The following is a 17,902-nucleotide window of genomic DNA, read 5'->3' on the forward strand; positions in this document are numbered from 1 at the left end:
GTTATAATGATGGATTAATGTGTGTGTGTATATATATATATATATATATATATATATATATATATATATATATATATAGGGGCGTTTCCTCCAAGTAGGGAAGGGAGGCAGTGTCTCCCCAAAAAATTTGTAGTACAAAAATAAAACAACGCCAGTATTACACAATATAATATTAAAAAGAGTATAAATCGCTTGTTTCTCTAAAGAAACATTGTCCAACAGCGACACCAGCAGGTAAAGTTACAGCAGGAGTCCGTGTCTCTCTCGCCTCCCCTGAGCCCATTGAGTTTTAACAGACCCCGTGCCGTGAGTTTGGTGGGGGTTATAGAGAAATGAATGGGGGAAAATCATGTGAGAGGAGACAATGCCTCCATCGCGATATGATTGAATCTGGCTGGTTATGTTCGGCTGTGATTGGTTCATGCGATAATTCCCGCCTCTTGTGTTCATGCGCGTTCGCGAATCAGTCTGAATGAACAATATAATGTCATTAATGGGAAGACTCATTTAAAAAAAGTAAGTAAACAACGCACACACTTAGATATAATAACTTTGTTACATCAAAATAAGACTTATAATGGCCTGAAAACATGATAGTGAGTAATCAGCTTGGTGAAATTTAAAGTAAATCTCTTTGTCTGTGACCAATATTTACTAAGCATTGATGACTGATGAATCGAATAATTCAAAAATAGTTAAAAGTTAACTATGAAAAAGAATAGCTGAACATAAGTTCACAAATAAAATATATTGTTTGTTACTGCCTTGAGTTATTATTTTGGAATAAATGTAAAATGCTTAAAAACACTATGAGATTCATACTTGGCTTTAATAAACAAAATATTGATTACATTGTTAATGTAAAAATATCTCAAAAATTGAAGAGCTAAGAAAAGTCACAAGCGAGATGAAAGCAATATGAGCAATTTACTGAATAAAAACAAGCATGTTGACCATTTTCAATGCCAAGCTAACAATGTTAGAACTAGGAACTCCTTTTTTTGGTCTAGGCACTTCAGTTGGATTATTTTGAAGGCGCAGTGAGTCTCTGGCTGCTTTCATGTAAAAATATAAAATTGATTTTTTTTCCCCTCTGGTTGTGTAAGTAATGTGTATTTAACGAAGAACATGTGACTGGGACAGGAATTTACATTTGATTTATAAAAATTAAAATAAAAAAAGGACTGCCTCATTTCAGAACACCACCGATATATATATATATATATATATATATATATATATATATATATATATATATATATGTATATATATATATATATTCTAATTCAGCGCTGTGATATATTGACTCTTCAGAAATATAAACTCCAGGTCTTGATATGGTATGGTATGATATATATATATCATACCATACCATATCAAGACCTGGAGTTTATATTTCTGAAGAGTCAATATATCACAGCGCTGAATTAGAATATATATAGTAGTAGTAATATAGTAGATAGTAGTGTCTATACACTAATATATTTCTTAAGACGTGGATAATTTTAACTATCAAGACACAACTATAGGCACTGTCCTATTATTAGACGCAGTACAGCAGGACTGTGACGTCCAACATCTCAACCTCTCTGCATGAATCACATGCCCCGTAACAAAATGTTTTACCCTATTTAAAAAAAATGAATTAATTAAAAATAACATCTTAACGCCTAACGCCTATATATTCACTAGACAAACGTGGCAGTCACGGGCGCCAAAAATGCAATATAGCTCGAGTATAAATCGTTTTAACTTACCGAAACGTTGAAGAGACTGGGGGAAACTCGGGATATTGAAAGAAAACAGACCCAGTAACGTAGAGCTAGCTTTAGCTGGCTTCTTAGTTGAGGTGTGTTAACTGGAGACCATCGTTCTGCTCGGAGCATCCGCAGTCACTTCTGAGGAGAGCGCCAGTGGTATTTGGGAAATGACCCTGTTCAAATATATCGTTTTCTAGTTTATGTCTGACTACATTAACAACTTATAAATACTGATATTATAACCAGACTAAGTGTTATCCGCCAGCTGGCTGTCTCTGTTTCCTCTCGCGCTGAAGCGCTGAAGCTCGCAGAGTTTATACCGGCTGGAGCCGGTATTCAAGCGCGGGCGCGACAGCAGTCTGAGAATCGGGAACGCGCACCGCACTTCCCGGTGGTGCGCCGCTGGATGCGCTCAGGTCTCACCCGTCTGTTTACTTTACACACACAGAGCATCCCCTGACAAGACCTGGACTTCATGTGTCCGAAGAGTCAACATATCACAGCACTGAATTATAGATCATTTGTTATGTAACCGCGACAACACTTCTGTGTTCTGTGAAAATACACGCATTTCATAAATAGCCTAGTTATTGATAATAGTAATTTTATGAACTACAGTGTGAAAAATCAAGACGTTTTGTGAGCACCAGAAGAGGACTGCGCGTGTCCGTAGTGAGTGACTGTCTAAAGGCCGAGCGATCTCGTGCACGTGAAGCCTGACGCGAGCCTGCTGGGTAAAACAGGTTTATTCCGGTTCTGCCTCCTGTACAGGCGAGCTAGCCATAAAGATTACATTATCAGCCTGCGTTTAATGGCTCCTTGTAAATATTGAGGGAAAGGCCAACATTTAGTAACAGCTTCCAAAGAAATTCTGTTACGTGTTGTTATTTCTTCCTCAGAACGGCAGGAAGGCGCACTAACGGTAATAATGCGACGGTTGTTCTCCTGATTCATGAAGTCTGTAACCCACACAACTATTCCCGCATTTAAAACAAGCTATAGGCTACTGCTGTTGCGAAAACATAAAAGAGACTCATCAATTAAGACACGTTGCGTTTTTTTAATACTGCTTTATTTTGAGAGATAAAAAAGTATACGCACATTTACACACCGTGTGGTTTTATTTTACGTTTTGCATCTAATTTAATCATTTTTTTGCAGTAAAAATGTATATTATCCGCACTACAGTTGAAGTAAACAGTTAATTGAAAATTTACACAATTTCTAAGTCACATTTTTGCTTCAACTCCACAAATTTGTATAAAACCTGATACTTATGTTCTCTAGCCTGCTTTGAAAAATGATCCAAAGTGCATCTGCTTCGATAGAAGAGAATCTGACCATCTGTACAAATTATTCACTGGATAAATCTCACAAACTGAATTAGTAGATTTGATTAGTGACCTAGAAATAGTGCAGAATCTGAAATATGTCTTTCTCATTTTATGTCATAATGTTTCTTTTATTTTGAAAATGCTTATAATTTCTGCTTGCTTCCAGTTAAATTGTACAAAAGTTAAATTATCTTTTGAGAGGTCTCCTAAATCATTTCTCTTTGCCAGTGGTCAGATTACGCATTTATCTTTAGGTGGCCTGTCATTTAAGGTGAGAGATAAGTAACCAGCTAACTGTTACCTAAGAATGCATCATTGTCTTTCATAAGTACTAGATGGAGAGTGCTTGTGTTGCAATCAGCACACAAAACAAAGCAGCACTGTTTGTGTCTGGTTTCTTAACTACAGTTGCCATAGATTAATAGCGTGCAGAACAGTGAATCTCAAACTTTTTGATGAGTACTGGACCTTCGTCACATTTGGAAGGACCTGCAGAAAAATATCAGCCCACTGGTGTCATTAATGTTTTTGTGACAACCAAATGCAATCAAGTATAATTTACTACCAGTTAAGTTTGTTGATTTGTCCAACATTCAGTCCAAGATTGGCTTGTTCTTTATGGGAACATTTCATATGTCAAAATTTCCAAATATTTATGGCATAGGCTACTCATATATTTTATACGGACCCTCTGACATTGTCAAGTTAAATTTTCTTAACTTTGAGGCTCCAAATATTTGTGCTTATGTTGCATTTTTTTCTATTTCTATGTATTTTTCTGAGATTGTTTTTCACAAAAACCTTGGCAGGATTAATTATTATCATCATGATATGCTGTTACACACTAGATTTCACCATAACAAGAGTTCATATGATCATTATATGCTGACTTACAATGTCTGGTTAAATTATAGCACTGTGTACCCTCAGACCCTAACAAACAAGGTTACAGTGCAACACTGCTGTGTGTGCTCCTCAGAATGAAATGCTGACAATCATTCCATTTGAACTTTACTACAATGAGAAGGCAAAGGTGAAAGTAGATCACTGAGTTAAAGCACATGTAAATACATGACCATTAAACACACAGGTCTGATTCATCGATAATGGGTAGAGTGATAATAGATTACTTAAAATGTCCTTGTGAAGAAACTTGTAAGTTACTGTTTATGTGTTATGATTATCATTTCAGTAACTTCCAGAAGCTGTATCACAGGCATCTGTGTCAATGCCAAACCCTGTATATATAAGCACAAGACATCAGTTGCTTTGTAGCGGAATATTGTTCAGTACCTTGGACAGCTCATTTATCACACACATCAGGGCCTTTTTTTGATATTCAGATGTTCTTATGCAAGTACTTGATGATATGGTTAAAAACTCTAGAATGAGTTCATTTTAGCGCTTTTAGGTAAATAGGTAAAACTTTATCATCAATATACCATTCTGAGACATTTTTATCATGGAGGCATCAAAAGGTTCCAGATATTAAAGGCACCTTTTCATAGTGGTGACTCTGTGTTTGTTATTCCCCCTTCAGATGTGTGTTTCTTCCCTAATTTTTTATTGAATATTTAGCATTTGTCAATAAATATATTTTTTAAAACGGATAGTTCCGGTCGGTGATGCTGATTGGTCAATAGCAATGTTTTATTTCTGATAAAACATGGTTATGACTGCTTCACCGAGCAGATCTGTGTGTCACTGTGCTTCATAGAGTGATTGATTGCTCACTGAGAAGCATGGATCATTTCAAAATGCAATTAAACTCAAAAATGCAAATCTTGTTGAATATCATTAGTACCTTTAATATGCTTTTACACGAATTAGCATAAACAGCAAGGGCAGATAATAATACATGAAATCTCCCGTGGAAATGACCTCAGAAGTTGAACAAAGCACTGTGGGATCAACAAAGTTGTTTGGATAATGCCCAAAGCTCAACATGTTCTTTTGACTTTTAAAACAAATAATGATCTGTGTAGCACAGTTGACTCTTCACAGTACTGCAGTGCTCATGTTCACTTGAAAAAAATAAAAAATTCTAAGGTTATCTTGTTCACATTCTATCACCAGGGGAATTATCTAGTCTTAAATATCTCATATTTGTACAGCCATGTATTCTATGTAATTTTATAGTATGCTATTGACTGTTTGTTTTTTTAATATTGTAAAATAGAGGATTCTACATACATACATACATGCATCACACTGCATAGACCTCATGTGTATTGGTATGAAGGCTCTTTGGCTCTCTCTGTGGAACTGCGCCTGACCATGTAAAAATTTGGATAATGATGACAAAACAAATTCATAATTAAAATCAACTATTAGATTATCTAATCTGACCTTAATGACCTTAATCACAGAAATGTTCATGGTGTTTTCAGTCTAAAGTCATGAATAGCATGTGTATTTGAATTATAAAAATTTTAATTATATAATTTATAATTATACATATTTAAATTATATAATTTATAATGATAAAAATGTTATTATAAGATATAGTTATAAAAACGTTATAAAGTGTTACATTTAATAATATTACATTAATATTATAATATTATTACAATTTTAATATAAAAAAATGTTCTATTTGAATATATTTTGAAATGTAATTTGTTCCTATGATGGTAAAGCTGAATTTTCAGCAGTCTTCAGTGTCACACGATCCTTCAGAAATCATTCTAATATGCTGATTTGCTGCTTAAGAAACATTTCTTATTACTATCAATTTTGAAAACAATTGTGTTGCTTAATGTTTTTGTGTGTGTGTGTGTGTGTGTGTGTAAACAGTTATATGTTTATCATGATATTTTGAGGGAATAGAAAGTCCAAAAACAGCATTTACTTGAAATAGAAATATTTTGTAACATTTTACTGTATGTCTTTACTCTTGCATTTGATCAATTTAATGCATCCTTGCTGAATACAAGTATTAACTTCTTTTAAAAAAATTTGCTTTTGATTGAAAGTGTCTATTCTAATCTGATGAAGAAAAGACCACAGGAGACAGGAGGTGTTTTGCATAATTTCATTCCTAATAGATTTCCTAAATATTAATTTCTTTTTTTTATCTTTTGGTCTTGAGCAATCCAGCAAAATACTTTGCACTCGTACAAGTAATATCATAGGCACATACATACAAAACATCCCGTTGTATTAGTTTTCAGGATGGTAACATGTAAACATATTAAGTATCAATACAGCAAAACACATTTATAAAAAAGTAATTCCTCTTCTCTTATGATTCAATATGATGGTGTTATAAATTAAAAGAATAAAATGCTACAGTATTACGACTTACTTGATACAATGTGTTACGTAACTAGAACAATATGTGGTTATATTTCAGTCATGCACCTCATTTATAACACACCCTTCAGGGGTCTGAGTGACAACGACCCAAATCCCTGATCAACTCAATTTAAGATATTAGCATTTCAACCTTTCCGTTAATAATTTAGCACCCTGAAGTTAGGTTTTTTTTTGTGTAATTTGTCCTTGCTCATGCACTGAGGATCCTCCTGTGACAGTTGCAGCCTCCACCTGTTCTCTACCCTCTCACGGTCGTCTCCCCTTGCCTCGCCCAGATCCATCACGGCACCAATTTATCTACCGGAAACCAGAACAGAGCTTTATTGTTCCCTCAGCCATGGGTGTGTTATAGACAGATACAGATCTCAACAGGAGCTAGCTGAGAACATGTCCGAGCCATATCAGTTAGCCACAATGACACTCGGAAGGTATATCAAAGCAATAGCAATGGCATCTGAGCATGTTAGTCCAAACTGACATCCTATAAATTATCAAATCCTTCTGACATCAGAGTCCTGAGCTCCTCCATTTAAAGGAATAGTTCACCCAAAAAAAATAAATTCCTGAGAATTTACTCATCCTCAGGCCATCCAAGATGTAGATGAGTTTCTTTCTTCATTAGAAATTTAGCATTACATCACTTGATCACCAATGGATCCACTGCAGTGAATGGGTGCCGTCAGAATGACAGTCCAAACAGCTGATGAAAACATCACCATAATCCACAAATAATCCACATGACTCCAGTCATTCAGTTATTGTTTTGTGAAGTGAAAAGCTGCGCGTTTGTAATAAACAAATCCATCATTAAGATGTTTTTAACTTTAAACTGTTGCTTCCATCTAAAATATGATATACTATATTATATATATATATTATTGTGCAATGTTGTGTAATATTCTCCAATGAAAAAGTAATTTTGTCTGAATCAGGAGAGAAATATGCATAGATCAAGCACCGTTTACAAGTTAAAACAGTCCAAAATAGTTTGAAACAAATATTTCAGTGGATTTTGATGTGAGAGGACGACAAAGTTTTTCACTGGACAAAGAGTTATTATGGATTATGGACAGGTGTTTTTGCCAGAAGCAACAGTTTAAAGTTAAAACCTTAATAATGGATTTGTTTCTTACAAACACACAGTCTTTTGCTTCACAAGATTTTAACTGATTAACTGGAGTCGTGTGGATTACTTGTGGATTATTGTGATGATTTTATCAGCTGTTTGGACTGTCATTCTGACGGCACCCATTCACGGCAGAGGATCCATTGGTGATCAAGTGATGGAATGATATATTTCTCCAAATCTGTTCCAGTGAAGAAACAAACTCTTCTATATCTCACAGGGTTGCCAGATGGTGTGTACATTTTCAGCAAATTTGGGGTAAACTATCTCTTGAAGCAACCGTTATTAAACTATCTAAAAAACTATAATTTCAGCTCTATCAAAACAAGTTAGGAAGTGTTCGTGGTAACAAGGCCTGTTGGACCACCATAAGTGCTCCACCATGTGGACTTCAGTGAGCACTGCATCAATATAAAGCATTATTTCTAGTTTCTCTTCTTGATCTTGAGATTGTTTGCATTGTAAAATGTTTCTTTCATTGTTAAAATGTAATTAATCCATTGAGTATAAGATGTAGCATGTTTAAACTTAAATACTTCTGTATGTTGTGTGTGTGTGTGTGTGTGCATAGACAAAAATATGTTTGACATCATGCCATTTAGACTAAAACAGAAAAGAGCTCTCATAGTTACATGGTTATCTCTTATTCATCAATGGTGATGAATTAACCCAGCATTTACTGCAACAAAACGGCCAACAGAATGTAAAAGACAAATAACTTGGGTGGATTTAATGCATTCTTATCCTTGTCCTGTCTGTGCACAAACAAACAAATTAGTCATCTAACTTCTGCTCATGTCCATGTACATAAGATCAGAAACATCATTAGACTGCAACAGCAGGTTTAGTGTCAGGAAATGTATTTCAACATCTAAGATGAATACAGATAATGTGGAACACTTTTTAATGATTTGTCATTGCTGTTATTTTTATGATCCAATTGACTACATATACAGATTTTTTAATGCTTTTGAAAGAAGTCTTTTATTCTCACCAAGGCTGCATTTTTTTATTTATTCATTTATTTAAACATACAGTAACATTTTAATATTGTGAAATATTATTACAATTTTAAATAACTATTTTCTATTTCAATATCTTTTAAAAATGTAATTTATTCCTGTGTTATCAAAGCTGAATTTTCATCAGTCAATACTCCAGTCTTCAGTGTCACATGATCCTCCAGAAATCATTCTAATATGATTTGCTGCTCAAGAAACATTTCTTATTATTAATGTTGAAAATAGTTGTGCTGCTTCATTTTTTTTTTTTTTTTAATTTTCAGGATTCTTTGATGAATAGAAAGTTCAAAATAACAGCATTTATTTTATTTAAAAATCTTTTGTTACTGCCCACTTAATGCATCCTTGCGGAATAAAAATATTAATATCTATAAACAAAATTTTTTTTTTTAATTTACTGACCCCAAACTACATACTAGTTATATGGACTTCATTCTGATTTTTAATAATAATGATTAAGCTTTAAGTGTTCTACTTTGTCTGTATTCACCCAGAACGTACATGAATGTAGCATTATTTCAGTCTAAATACATACCAATAATACCACTGAAATATATACTGCATTATTTTATGTATTAAAGGAGTAATGTTGGGAGTGATATTTATCATTTATGTTGTGTAATAGACAACTTATTCATCTCCTGATGTGATTAAACTGCAACATTTGGTCCTGGTAAAATGCATTATTATGAACTGCTTTCTTTCAACAGAACTAAACAGGCTGGTGTTGGTTTGGTTAAAGATAATAAATCACACTTAGTTTGAGTGCTTGTGGACAGAGGGACAAGACAACCCCATACACTGGAATGCAACACCGCCGCTTAGATGTGGAGAGGTTAGCGAATGCTCACGGGAGGAAATTCAGTTTCGTCATCCAGACACACGGGCCCTGCTGCAAACTCGTGCTCCGGAATCACCTCACCCTTCTTAGCTCCCCCATCCTCCGAGTAGCCTGAGATGAACACAGTTGGGTGATCATTAAAAAGAGTTCACATGTAAAACGGTGTGTGTGTGTGTGTTGTGGTACCTGTGAGAGTGGCTGTAACGGGTCCAGAGGTGGGGATGGCCACTGTGGCAGCATAGGACTGGCATGCTTGCGGTGGCTCCATAAGTTCAGATTTCTCAGTCTCCTCCCACTCCTTATCTGATCCAAACAACCTGGGGGTTAAAGGCGACATCAGTAAGTTTTAGTTAAATAAGGATAGACTTTCATGTTGTGCTCTACAATATAAATTGCACACAGTCATAACCCAAAGTGAATTCTTAAATGATTGTGTTAAGTAATTTAAGATATAGATAGATCTATCTAAATTAAATTCTAGATTTTTTTGTTGTTTGCAGTGTTATTTTAGTATAATTTATATACTATTGTATTATTCATATTTTGAAAGCTTTTATTTTTTATATTTTCAGTTTTTGTATTTCTGTTTAGCTTTATTTTTATTTCAGATTTAGTTTGAATACTTTTAATACTTCAACTTAATGTACAAATTGAATTGCAAAGGCAACATTTCTAAGTTTCATTTGAGTTTTTTTAAGTTTAAGTTTGTTCTTATGTTCTTTTTTTATTTTTTTTATTTTTATTTTTTTATCTTATTTTTAATTTTCAACTTTATTTGACAAGGCAACATTTCTCATTTTTGTTTTAGTTTTTTTAAGTGTACGTGTTTCATCTAATATTTATACTTTAAGCTTTATTTCAATTGACAAAAAAATATTTGTAAGAATTTTAGTTTTAGTTAGCAATAACAAAAGTGGTTGTTTGTGGGGGAAACACTTTATAAACACAGAAGTATCTGGAGTATCTTTTAGTAGATCTATATGCATACAAATTTAATAAGACTTGCTTTGGTCATACTTTTCAATGTATTACTTGAGAGTCTCCATGACTCACTCTTAACACACAACAAGACAGACACTAGTCGCCACCCACTGGCTTAAGGATGTAAAATGCAGAAAAAGCCATTGAATGAATTAGTGATCCACTCTAAACAAGCTTTTTGAACTTGTCCAGTTTTACTTTGAAACTACACTCTTTTTCCAGTAAAAACTCACCTGTGCCTCTGCACCAGAGTGCATTCACCCCCATCTTGAGGATCAATGTTATAGATGAATAGCTGCCCATCAGAGGAGGCCACAAGCAAACGTGGAAGCTTCTGGATTCTGATTGATCAGGTGATACTCTTGAATTAGTTTTTTTCTCAGTAAATACAAGGTTAATCTTTGTAGATGGCTGTGTAATGAGTGCGGGACTCACGTTGCCAGGGCACAGACATTCTTCTGACCTGCCATCTGGAGCCGGACGGTGGCAAAGGCTCGGTCTTGACTCATCATGCCTGACACCTGTGCTGGGAGGTAGCTACTGGCTGCTGTGAACATCTTACCTACATATGCTGACCAAGAGGGAGCTTCCTCCTCCCCACTGCGAGAGAGACACAGCAAGAAGGATGAACACAAACACAGACAAAGTTTAGATTTATTTATTTTTTTAGTCATTTATCAGACTCTTTTATCCAAAGCGACTTACAAATGAGACCAACAGAAGCAATCAATTGTAGTATTAAAACAACTAAAAACAGATCCAAAACTAACAGCTAAAACTTTATAAATACTACCTATACATATTTTAAAAATAGAGATTAAATAAAAATGACAAATGCATACAACAACATTTCAAAACTTAACATTTAAATTAAAAACAAAAAATTAAGCTAAAAACAATTCAAAATAGTAAAGAACAAAAGGTATAGGAGTATAATAATGATTCTAACATAACACTAAGCCAAACACATATGTGCTACAACTACAACTACATACTGTATGTTGTATGTACAACCACACACACATACTGTATGTATATATATATATATATATATATATATATACATACACATACACATGTATAAATTCAATATATATATTATTTCCTTTTCATATTAGATTTGTCAGTAAAAGCAGAAATTCAGTTGTTTATTAAATTAAGTGAATTGTGCTGGTAGCAAAGAGCATTTTCAGTACCTTGGGCTGTGCTGTTCAAGCTTGAAAATGTGCACCGTCTCTGTATTGCTTGAGGCACAGAGGAACTGAGCATCTGGGCTGAAGGAAAGGGAGCTGATGTTGACATACCTTTGGTGACACAGACACACAAGGGTCAAAAACGTACACAAAAACAGACTCACACATACCAGTTTACACAAACGGCTCCAACTCTCATTTTCTCCTTCTGTTTGCTCAAAGTATCTTCATGGTTCACTGCTTTGAATCTTCATCACTGTACCTCTTCATCCCCCGCCGGAACTCAAACAAGCGCAGTCCCTCTGGAATGGAGAAGACTCGAATCACTGTGCCCTAAAAAGCAGAAAAAATGTGGACAGATCAATAACACATCTGTGTTGCATTTCACCCAAAAATCAAAGAAATACTAAAGTCTATTTTAGGAACATTCAAGAGGGGGGTCTAATGCTATTTCATGCATTCTGACTTTGTTCAACATGACATGTCCTTGACCAGTTTCGTGAGGTTCACTTGGCTGCGTTTCTATATAAACAGTGGCTCTTTACCCTTTCAGAAGCACTGGCCAGTTTGGTGCCAGAGGCACTGAAGGTGATGGCGGCCAGTGGACTGTCATGAGCTGGAATCATGGTCATCGTGCTCTGAAGAGATGAAGAGACACAAACATACAACAAAGAAAAAGATTTATATGGTGCATCAGGACCAAAGATCAGGCATTTGTCTCATGTATAGGAACAAACTCAACCAAAAGGAACTGCCAAAATGAGCAGCAAAACTGGTTCTTGGCCAGTATTTTTACCAGATTGTTGGCATCATAGACAATAATTTCTCCAATGGTGTCACTTCCTGGATATGCCAAGAAAGAGTTGGAATGGTTGATGGAGAGAGCGCAGAGACCTACAGAAACACATGGGTGGCCACACATAAACACAGCGTACAGATTCATATTTAAATAGATTTATAAAATATAAATTATAATTCTAGATTTTTCAGTTCATGTACCTGATGGGTTTGACGGTGTGTTGAGAAGGGTCTTCAGGAGTTTCATGTCTTTTATATTGTGGATATAGATGGATTCCTCCAGACAGACAACCAGTCTCTGCCGCGAAAAACACACAAAAACAAACGACACATTCACTAACAAAACCACATTTTCAAGCTAAACTATTAAAGAGCAGAGACAAACATTCATCTCGTCCAGGAGCTTTATAATTGATCATTGGCAGGTGTTTGCTGCAGCACAGCTGTGTTGTGTTTACCTGTCTGTTTAGTCGCACTGCAAGAATGTTGTTCGAGTAGCTGTAGTTGCAAATCTCTGTGCCTTTTTTGAAGTGGTAGACATTCATGCGACGTGGCATGGACTGACTCACCACCACAACCAGGCTGCTGGAGAAAAGCCTTTCCACGATATACACATCTGGAGTTTCTGCTGAAGGGGAGCAGAGAAAAGGACACATTAAAGTAAACAAGCCACATATAAACACATGTAGTTCATGTAAAAGCCCTTTGTGGTCATTTTAAAAGTCAAGTCAAGTCAAGCCACCTTTATTTATATAGTGCTTTACACAATAGAGATTGTTTCAAAACAGCTTCACAGAAAGAACCAGGAAAATAATGCGAACAATAATAAATGCAAACATCTTTAAATATGAGACAAGTTCTGCTGTAAAGCAGCTCTAACAAGACGAGTGTCATTATTCAACTTGAATCAGTTCAGTGTTGATTCAGTTCAGTAAATGTGTAAAGTTCATCAAATATAAAACAATGAATTTGACTATATGCAACTATGTAGAAGTCAATGGTGTCAATCTTCAGCTCAAGTCAGTTTAATTTTAATTCAATTCAATTTAATAACAGTGTCAATGTTGCAAAATCCATCCATTATGAAACAAATCTGATTCAGCTGTGAAGCAGCTCTATAAAGACAACAGTGTCATTTTCCAGCTCAATTCACTGAATCGACTAAGCAAGCCAAAAGTGACAGTGGAAAGGAACCCAAACTCCACCAGGTGACAGAAACAGAAAAAAGCTTTATTCTTTTTAAGAATAAGCAACATTTAAAGGGGTAGTAACATCCATGAAAATTCTGTCATTATCTGTCATGTAAATCATTGTGTAAATTTAAAATAGAAGTCATTATGTACCTTTAATAATGAGCGTAAATGTCATGGACATTTTGTTCCATGATATGAGGTTGAGGTAATTATATTCATTTTTTGATTCCAAATTTTTTTTTTGTCTCTTTATTTACCATTACCATATTTTGACCCTATGACTTTTCCAAGCATAACTTTTATTTTGCATACATTAGCAAAACAGGCGGTTTCTCTATCTTTAGCTTTTTAGCAGCCAGAAAATCTTTGAATGACTTTGTTGTGGACTGCAGATACGATCTCAAACACATAAGGGTGTTGCCACCATGTAAGGTGAATCACCCCATCAAAACAGACAGGACTGTTACTGACAGCACAACCAACTATAGGACAGGAAGAGCTAAATAAACTTATCACTGCATCTAAACCAACAACATGCCTATTAGATCCTGTACCCACTAAATTATTAAAAGAGTTGTTACCTGTAGCAGAAGAACCGCTTCTCAATATTATTAACTCGACAACCACTGATCACATACTTGTTTTGAGAGACAACACTTTATAAAAAAAATTATTCAAAAGTCGAATTTCTTCTCATTTCTTTCTCATCAAAATGCCAAGGAAATGAGATGGCATTTTCAATTTATTTGGTAAGTGACTTAGCGGCTAGTTAGAAAGTGGCTACACCCTATGATGATAACTACATTATATGGCACATGTTGGTTCCTCCTATTGCATGGTAGTTTGGCAGACAACCATTCTTACCCGTTATAGCTTAAGTTATATTTAAACTAAAAATAAGAAAGGGAGAATGTCTCACTGCTCTCATGAATGCAGTCCAGTTTGTCCACCGAGGTCACAGAGAATAGCCTGTATCCAGTTTTGGTGCCCACAGCCAAAGACCTGGAGAAACAATGAGATCTGATGTTGTATCAACTTTGTTAAATGAGTGCATTCACTTTACAGTTATGTATCTAATTCTCTTGTGCATATGCAGCTTATAATACAGTATATAAAAAGCAGGATATAATGTAATATAATATAATTAGAATAAAAAATATATATATAATATACTGTATATATATAGTCATTATGCTGATGCAACACATAATGAAGGAACACACAGATGTAATGGCTATCACAAACACTACTGCCTAATATTTATGTACCAAGCAAAGTTCTTTTAAAATACAACACAGGTCCTGACGCAAGTTAGAAACATTTTGTGTTACTGTCAACAAAGGCTTATAGTAATTATTTGGCTTTCGTACAAACAGAATAGTTTAGGTCTGTCGCATGGATTTTTTAAGGAAAGAAGTTCCACATCTGTATCGCAGGCTTCTCATTCCTCTAGACAAAGCTGTTCATGTCAGATCCTGTGCTTAGCATGTCCTTTCCTACTTTTATTGGAGAACATAAGTATGTCTCCACCATCACTGACCACACTGCTGAAACCCAAAGCAAAACCTTGTGTTTAAAGCAGGACTTCAATGACTGACTGATGTGTTGGTAATTACCACTGTGACTAATACCCTCTATACAAAATAACAAGATTCTGATTTTTCCAATACAAATATGTTTTGCCCCAAGAGACACATCTGACGTCAAGCTCAAGTGAGCAACATATCAGATCACCTGACTCTCAGTATCATGTTTTATGTTGGATTTGCCGTGCTTGACTTTTTTAAGACAAGAAACCAGAGTGATCAACCACTAGAAAAGAGGACACAAGTGGGTCACATTGTCAGGAGACTGTGGACTGATCAATAAGATCACACACTCATGCAAATTCAGCTCTACTTGTGAGGAAAATGAAAAAAGGCAACTCAAACATTCAGTTTCTCCTTTATAAAATTAGGAATAAATGTGTTTTACTCAGCCAAGCTCTGTGACTGCTCAAAATACAGTGTAAAGACACAATGGCGCATACATTATGCCGGTTTAGACCCACCTCAGCCCCAATATCAAAATATACAGTTGTAATTTCTGTGTAAATGCATTTACGCCACCTCTGAACAGCATTAAACAGTCTGTGTATAAAGACAACTAAATGCCACTTCAGAAGCGCTTCTGTGCCACCTTTGCAGTGTAAATTTGGAATAAGACTCATATCCACTCTTTAAATAATACAAATGGATTTTGTTGTGTTCTGTGTCACAGTTTAATCCTATTTAAAGCACTTGTACAACCACTGAAAAAGCAGCACTGAAACAACACAAAGCTCATCTACCCTATCATGCAAAACGCCGTTTTAACACAGTGATTAGCCTTTTATGGATATAATCAAAACGGACAATAAACTGCAATCAATCCTTTAAGCAGAGGTGACATTCCCTCTAGTAGCCCAAGGTTTATCGCGGTTAATAGCATCTTAGAAATATCCGATTCGGCAGATGATGCAAGACTGATCTGCAGATGTGCAGCGCTTACGTGGAGTCTTGGTTGAAGGAGGCGCAGCACAGCCCCGGCCCGCCAGGACCGTCGGCTCCCTCTCCGGTCTCCATCCCGATTCCCAACGACCTCCTTCCCTCCCTCCGCCCTGGATCGGAGGCCTGGGATCGGTTGGACCTCTTGGAAAGATGGTGGCAAAGCGGAGACCTACTGAGGAAAAACTGGATGGTCCGAATAAAGTGGAAGACAAATATACTCCAACGCTTCGACTGTTCTTCCGCCTCACATTAATGAATTAAAACGCAAGTTTTTTTGTACATTTACGACTTCAAGCGGAGCACAGAGAATGAAGCAAAACAAAACCAGCTGATAGTTGTTGCGTCACATCAACTTCACATACTAGTGGTTGACGAAAATGCGCCGTGTTGTCGTCCGGCTGAGCTCTGATTGGGCAAGTGAACTAAGGTAGACGCTGATTGGCTGTAAGCGCGGAATTCAGCCAACATGGGGGGCGTGGTTTGGGTGTGCAATATTATATTATTCAGAGAATTTAAACACATCAAAATTTCCACGAATACACATATGACAGAATCATTCACAGCCTTTTCTTCCTGCCCGCAATGTTTATTAGTTTACACATATCGTGCCATCTCAGCATGTTTTGATGATTGAAATAAATACATTTTTATAGCATTTCACCCCTAAAATGTCAGGCCCTGTCACAGACAAATTTGTATATGTTAGAATGGTTTCCTAACGAATTTCTTTGATACAAATAATGTTGTGCTACGCGTACGCGGGTGTAATAAATATAAATATAACTCCATAATATATAAAGTATATTTTACTATGATACAGCAAATGTATAGACATTTAACTGAACAGCACAAAGTAACTGTGGTACCACATAATATTACGGCTCAGTAATAACAGGGCAATACAATGGTAATATCTGCATTATTACTTAGGAAATTACATGGTAATAACAGAAATTGCATGTAATTTCCAAGGTAATAATGTAGATATTACCATGGTATCTGTATGAATTTGAATAATTACAGTCTTCATTACATAAAGCTTATATAGATGACAATTACATCTATATATGAAGAGATTATTTGCAAAAACTTAAAACAGATAACTCCGTTTTTTGACATTTTCAAAAATCAAGTTTTTTATTATGTAATCATGTTTTTATTGTGTTTTATTGTGTTAGTTAGCTGTAATTATTAGTTATTTTTTGTACCTAATCAAAATAACCCAACTAAACTTTGATTGAGATTAATTGGAATGCACAATGAAAAAACATGATTTCAGAGAATTGTTAAAAATGGAGTTATCTGTTTTTGCAAATGTGCTAGCATAAAAACTGTTAACATGCAATCAAGGAATTTTAGTAACTTTTTTAGACATGTTTTGGATTTTAAAAAAATTCATTATTTTCTGGGATGTTTTATCGTGACAGGTCCTGACCCTTTAGCTCGTCCTCCTCAAAGAAAATCATACAAAAACAAGCTTAAAATCATACAATTCAATGACAGAACTCAACCTTGATCAGTGTCAGCTTCCCCTCAGTCAAATTATGTCACTTCCTTTGAGTCATACCTTTAAAGGCGCATTACACACATTTTATGTTGAGTTTTATGTAAACGTGACAGGACTGACCGAAAACATGGGGACAGTTGTAAAATAGTATTTATTTGTAGAATTTATGTAGAATTTCATGTTTTTAATCAGTTGATGTGAATGATAACAACTTAAACTTGTTATTGATGGAGTTTTTTTTCTAAATAACAGTTTTTAGCATAACAAAACTATGAAAGCTGTAGGTCCAATTTGGCTGGGG

The 17,902-nt window shown here is 35.3% G+C and overlaps 2 protein-coding genes across 4 annotated transcripts in view; both read right to left on the reverse strand.

Moving 5' to 3' along the window:
* The window catches only part of slc16a6b (solute carrier family 16 member 6b), a 12,051-nt gene extending 9,928 nt beyond the window's left edge, over positions 1-2,123 (reverse strand). The window contains exon 1 of the mRNA XM_016279111.1: positions 1,758-2,123. The gene's annotated coding sequence lies outside the window, so the exon portion shown is untranslated. The remainder of the gene's footprint in view (positions 1-1,757) is intronic.
* Positions 2,124-6,588: 4,465 nt separating this feature from the next.
* Positions 6,589-16,476, reverse strand: wipi1 (WD repeat domain, phosphoinositide interacting 1). 3 transcript variants are annotated; one of them, XR_001609783.1, is made up of 13 exons: positions 16,096-16,476; positions 14,486-14,568; positions 12,832-13,001; positions 12,575-12,671; positions 12,372-12,469; positions 12,121-12,213; positions 11,838-11,908; positions 11,579-11,686; positions 10,818-10,982; positions 10,616-10,723; positions 9,588-9,718; positions 9,317-9,512; positions 6,589-6,709 (listed from the first exon to the last, which is right to left on the reverse strand). XR_001609783.1 is itself a non-coding variant. In XM_016279113.1 (13 exons), the coding sequence occupies exons 1-13, from the start codon at positions 16,167-16,169 to the stop codon at positions 6,659-6,661; spliced, it is 1,347 nt and encodes a 448-aa protein (XP_016134599.1). In that variant the 5' UTR covers positions 16,170-16,476; the 3' UTR covers positions 6,589-6,658. The 3 variants fall into 3 exon arrangements, 2 of the variants coding, with proteins under 2 accessions (XP_016134599.1, XP_016134598.1); XM_016279113.1 differs by having other exon boundaries at positions 9,412-9,512; positions 12,832-12,998; XM_016279112.1 differs by having other exon boundaries at positions 9,412-9,512.
* Positions 16,477-17,902: the final 1,426 nt, after the last annotated feature.

Source organism: Sinocyclocheilus grahami, unplaced genomic scaffold (genome assembly GCF_001515645.1).
Source record: "Sinocyclocheilus grahami isolate Dianchi unplaced genomic scaffold, SAMN03320097.WGS_v1.1 scaffold127.1, whole genome shotgun sequence".
In the NCBI taxonomy this organism is placed as follows: domain Eukaryota; kingdom Metazoa; phylum Chordata; class Actinopteri; order Cypriniformes; family Cyprinidae; genus Sinocyclocheilus; species Sinocyclocheilus grahami.

Excerpts from the sequence above, each read along its gene's own strand:
- wipi1 (XM_016279112.1), bottom strand. The coding sequence starts at position 16,169 with ATGGAGACCGGAGAGGGAGCCGACGGTCCTGGCGGGCCGGGGCTGTGC. Across the intron at positions 12,470-12,574 it reads CACACCGTCAAACCCATCAG|GTCTCTGCGCTCTCTCCATC; the intron begins GTACATGAACTG and ends GTGTTTCTGTAG. Across the intron at positions 9,513-9,587 it reads CGTTACAGCCACTCTCACAG|GCTACTCGGAGGATGGGGGA; the intron begins GTACCACAACAC and ends TGTTCATCTCAG.